General features: G+C 58.0%; 1 protein-coding gene across 1 annotated transcript; it reads right to left on the reverse strand.

Moving 5' to 3' along the window:
• Nucleotides 1-853: 853 nt before the first annotated feature.
• SST (somatostatin) lies at nucleotides 854-2,578 on the reverse strand. The gene is made up of 2 exons (XM_030028330.2): nucleotides 2,352-2,578; nucleotides 854-1,371 (listed from the first exon to the last, which is right to left on the reverse strand). The coding sequence occupies exons 1-2, from the start codon at nucleotides 2,487-2,489 to the stop codon at nucleotides 1,159-1,161; spliced, it is 351 nt and encodes a 116-aa protein (XP_029884190.1). The 5' UTR covers nucleotides 2,490-2,578; the 3' UTR covers nucleotides 854-1,158.
• Nucleotides 2,579-5,021: the final 2,443 nt, after the last annotated feature.

Raw genomic sequence — 5,021 nt, forward strand, 5'->3', positions numbered from 1 at the left:
ATGGCTACAAAATGTTTGTTACCTTTAATCCTGTACGATGAATTTCTCATCAAACTGATACTTGTCTCCTGTGCAGGATGCATGCTCTATGGCTTCAACTCACCCACAACTGCATGTCACAAACCAGCACGGCCAGAAAGGGAAGAGACTCTGCAAAAGCACGAAGAATTTCTCTTCCATTGAGAGGAGCATGTCTTTTTCCCGATGCTATCTCCGACCCTAGTGAACCTTCTAATATTGCCTTTAATGATGATATGTAGTGGGTAGAAAAACTGCTGTAACCAGCTTATTAGATGGAGAGGGGCTGATGGCATGGGGTTAACATCTCAGCTTTACAGGGATGCAAAACCTTCCCCTGCACAGCAGAACAAAGGAAAACTTTCTGAAGGAATCCCAGAAGGAGTATTTGTCAGTGATGTTGCAAGGAGTAAAATATGCCAGGTAAGAAATCCTTTTAGCGTTTGTGGCTGAGAAGGGAATGAGGTATGCGTGGGGTAAACTTGTACTGTGAACCACTTTTATGATCCCCATTGCTTGGAATACATGGGTGTGATTTATAGTGATGCCTCTGGTGATGGGTGTAAACCCTCTAGACCGACTGAAGTGCCAGCACTGTGGATTTGACTCAGCCACAATTACATGGATTTGATATCTAAAAAAACACTGTGTCTCTAGGTCCCTTAGAAAGACCACAGCAAAAAAAAAAAACCACTTTAAGAGATACTGTGTGTATGTGCATATGTGTGAGTGTGGATGCTGTTTGCTGCTGCTGCCCTGAGACGGGCGGCATTTCGAAGTCAAGCAACCTGAGAGGTGACTTAGGTTTTCTCATTGACCACCAAGTCTCAGCATCACCGTTTGAAACATAAATTTTATTGCAACAAAGAATTAAAAATAGTACATCTGAAAGAGTTGCAGAGTGCATGTCATTAAAGAACTAGTCAGAAATCACAACTCAAGCAAATTGTGTATAATTGGAACAGAAAGTTTTATTAAAACAACTGGAAATCAAACTCAAATTTTCCTTGTTTGTTTAATTTCACCATAACCGTGGATTGTGTATTTACAGTCTTCGCCTCTTGTGGTGAAGGTTCTGCTCAGGGCAGGGGGCTAGGAAGAAGGCAGGGATGGATGGGGAGGAGAGGTGGGTTTCAAAAGCTAACAGGATGTGAAAGTTTTCCAGAAGAAGTTCTTGCAGCCTGCTTTGCGTTCCCGGGGTGCCAGAGCGGGGTTTGAGTTAGCCGAGCGCTCCAGCTCCAGTCTCACTTCATCCTGCTCAGCCCCTCGGGACAAGTCCTCAGACTCCAGGGCTTCATTTTCTGTCTGGCTTGGCTCTGAGAGCAGTTCTGCCAAAAAGTACTTGGCCAGTTCCTTGGGGGAGAAGAGAGAGAAAGAGAGCGAGAGACCACAATTACTCCGTGGCTTTTGGGGGCTCACCACTCTGTCCCTCTAAGACACCTTTGTGCTTAGATTAGAGACCGCAGGACTCTGGAGAAGGGGAGCCCCAGCTTTCCAAAGAGCCCAGCCCGACAGCTGCTGCGCAGCAGCTGCACCTACAAAATAAAGCGGAGCAGAAGAGCGCTGACATCTACCTGGTGTGGGGAAGAGACCACTGTCCTGGCTGTGGCAGGGAATGAACTCATCTGAGCACCACATCACCGTCCCTTCCCTTCCCACTGCTCCAGCACACTGTGCTGGACTCAGCGAGGATGCTAAAGTGATACGGGAAAGTTCTTTGGGGGACCTCGCAGGGGACGCTGAGTCGGGTCACCCTCTCACTGGGGGTTATTTTTCCTCTTGTCCCTCCAAGCTCCAGCTGCCACCTTGCATGGATAAGGGCATCCTCCTGCTGCACGGGAGCAGCTGCCTTGGTTCAGTGCCCCGGAGAGTTTCATTAGGGGGTCTGTCCTGGCAGAGGCTGCTCCTCATCCCCCACCAGCACCCAGCTGGGCTGGGCTGGGGGGGTGTCTCCCCTTCCCACCCTCAGCTGCCCAGCCCCGGCAGGGATCCAGGGGATCTGTCAGGGAACTGGGGTCTGCAGCAAGCAACTGTGGGTCTGAGATGGGGACATTGGGGAGGTCTGGTGAGGAACTGGAGGTCTGCACTGAGGGTACTGGGGTGTCCGGCGGGGAACCGGAGGGGTCTGCGGCAGGGAAGCCGTGGGTACGCGACGGGAGCGCCAGGGGCTCTGCTGGGGAAACGGAGGGTCTGCAACGGGGAATCGGGGGGGCTCTCCGGAGGAGAAGCGGGGGTCCGCAGCGGAGAAGCGGGGGTCCGCAGCAGGGCCGTCGGGTGCCCAGCGGGGCGCCCGAGGAGCGCCGGGGGCGGCCGCCCCGTCGCGGGGCTCTCACCTGCTTCCCGGCGGCGGCAGCCAGGGACTTCTGCAGGAACTGCCGGAGCCGGGGGTCCGAGGGGGCGGCCGAGACGGTGCCGAGGGCCAGGGCGATGGAGAGCAGGGCCAGGGCGCACTGGAGGCGGCAGGACAGCATCTCGCCGGCGGGTCGGGCGCGGGGAGGCGGCGGCGGGTCGGCGCTGACGGCTCCGCTGCGGCTCGGCTCCGGCGTTGGGGATCTCCTCGCCGCCCGCCGCCTTTATAAACCCTTCTCCTGACGTCAAGGCGGGGGCGCCCCCCTCGCCCCACGCCGCCGGGGGTGGGTCCCTGCCCGGGACCGGGCTTTGGGGGGGGGGGGGGGGGGGTCGGGACCGGGGATGCTCCGCTCTGCCCGGGGCCGGCCAAGCGTCCGCGGTGCCCCCGGAGTACCCCCCCCGCCTCTGGCCACCCCCCGGCCGCCCCCGACCCCCGGCGCGTTTTCTCCCCGAATCACCGCCCCCTCCGCAGCCCCCGATCCTGCTCATCCGCTCCCTCCTCCCCAGCCACAAGCCCCCACGGCGCGGCGGGGGGGGGGGTCCCGGCTGTGCACCGCCCACGCCGCGGGTCTGAGCCCCATGCCGGAGGGCTAAGCCCCCCAGCAGTCCCGCTGCCAAAGCCCCTCGCCCTAGCGCGGCTGCCCGCCCCGTCGGGTAAGAAACGGCTGCAGAGTCCGGGGAGCTGGAAAGGGTCCCCTTAGGGGTGGATTTGCCCCCGGCTCCAGCAGGGAGTGGGGGATGCTAAGCTACCCCCGGGGGTCCTTTCTGCCTCCCCGGCCCCTGGGGGGCTCTCCGGCCCCAGTCCTTGCCCAGACACCCCCCCACCCCGGCCCCGGCCAGCTCCACCGGCCGTCGGGGCAGCTTCGCTGGCAGCCGGCAGCTTCCCGGGAGAGTGCCCCGGCTCTGCGATAGCTCTGTAGCTTGGGGAAGCAGCGACAAATCGGTATCTCGGTCGGGGCATGCAGGTCCCCGTCTGAGCCTGCAGGGACCCCTGTCTCCATCCCAGGGCCATTGGACCTGCTGGCCCCATGGGAGATGTACCTGTCCCGCTTGGATGGTCAGTCTCCCCCACTCCTGTCTCCCCCACGCCTGTCCCCATGAGCTGGCTGATGCCCATGCTGGGCAAAGCTTCTGCAAGCCCCTGTCACCCCGAAGGATGGGCCTCTTCAGCTATCTCCCAGCTGGCAGGAGCAGAGCACGATGTGCAAGGAAGAGGCTCTGCTACCACCCAGAAAAGGGGTATAAGGGGCTCTCCTGTCTCAATTTCCAGCTGAGGAAAGTCAAAGGCTTGTGGGGACAGGGACCCAAGTACTGCACAAAGGTCTCCAGAAACCTCTAAAAGGATGTTTTGTTTCATGTCGAATTAATGTCCCTTTCCCCCTTCAACCCTGGTGCTGCTGGCTGGGTTTGCTGAGGCTGACCTGGGAGCATGGAGCATGAACCAAGGTGTTCCTGCTCTGCTTTACAGTCCAGCAAGACGAATTGGTGCTGGTTGCTGGTTCCAGACCAGGCAGACCTCTGGGCTGAACTGGGACTGCCTTCCTTTCCTTTGTACAGGCATCTGCAGCCACTCATAGCCTTCATCCTCTGTGTCCTCCCCAAATCATGGTGTAAAATGAATGACACCCATGAGAGAAGAAGCATTCACTTGTAGCCCAGGAGACCCTGTGAGTTGGGTTGACTTGTGCTGCTTTTACATCCAGCTTTTCCTCAGCTGCCTGACCTGAACGAGGCCAAGCCTTGCACTCCTGGGACCCCATCTGTCTTCTAGCACTGGTGTTGCTTTGGGGGAACTGGTAGAGAGGAGTCTGCCCCTGCTCTGGTTCAGACACATTCCCTTGTTTCAGGCACAGGACACAGCCTCCTGCCAAGGCCAACAGGAGTGATTTGGATCCAAAAAGAGCAGATTGGCTCCAAGGGCCATGACTCCCAGAGCTTCTCTCTCTACCATGTCCCTGTGCTAGCAGCTGGACCAGCATCTCTCTCCTCCTGCAGTCAAAGAAGCGGAGCCAGTCCTGGGCATGGCAAATGGCCAAGGCAGCAGATGCCAGGGCAGCAAACCTATCCTGGCCCTCTTGCCTGCATTCAAGAGAGATTTCCTAGGGACGGTTTCTCCCAGTAACAGTAATTTCCCCACTTCTCCCAGCCGTGCCAGTAGCAGCAAGCTGGGCTCTCCCAATTTGCTTGCACTGGGAATAGAATTCTTTTGTAGCCCCCAAGCTCTTATCCTTGGCACAGCACAACCCAGCTGTGGTGCGCTGCAGTGCCGGCCTGGACCATCTTTGCAAAGGGCCCCAACTCCCCAGCAGCTCATCCCAGCTCCCACAGCCCAGGGCAGAGCAGCCTGCTTGGGTGCCATAGTGGGGAGGAGCAGAGGTGGAAATGGGAGGCAGCACTGGGTTATTCCAGACTCCCCTGTGGCTATTGGAAGCCATTACCTAATGTCCCTTGCCACTTCACACAGTAGGTAGCTGTCCAGCCTGTCACCTTTTTCCCAATCAGCTTGTCACCCCAAAGGGGAGGGGACACTGGGAACCCCCATCACTCCTGAGTAGGGACGAATGGCTACCAGCTCCTTGAGCTGCCACAGCTATGGATTTGCACTGCCGTGCTGCAGGGGTCAGTTCAGTGTCTGTATTTCCCAGGGTATAGCA

Source organism: Aquila chrysaetos, chromosome 10 (assembly GCF_900496995.4).
Source record: "Aquila chrysaetos chrysaetos chromosome 10, bAquChr1.4, whole genome shotgun sequence".
NCBI classification, from domain to species: domain Eukaryota; kingdom Metazoa; phylum Chordata; class Aves; order Accipitriformes; family Accipitridae; genus Aquila; species Aquila chrysaetos.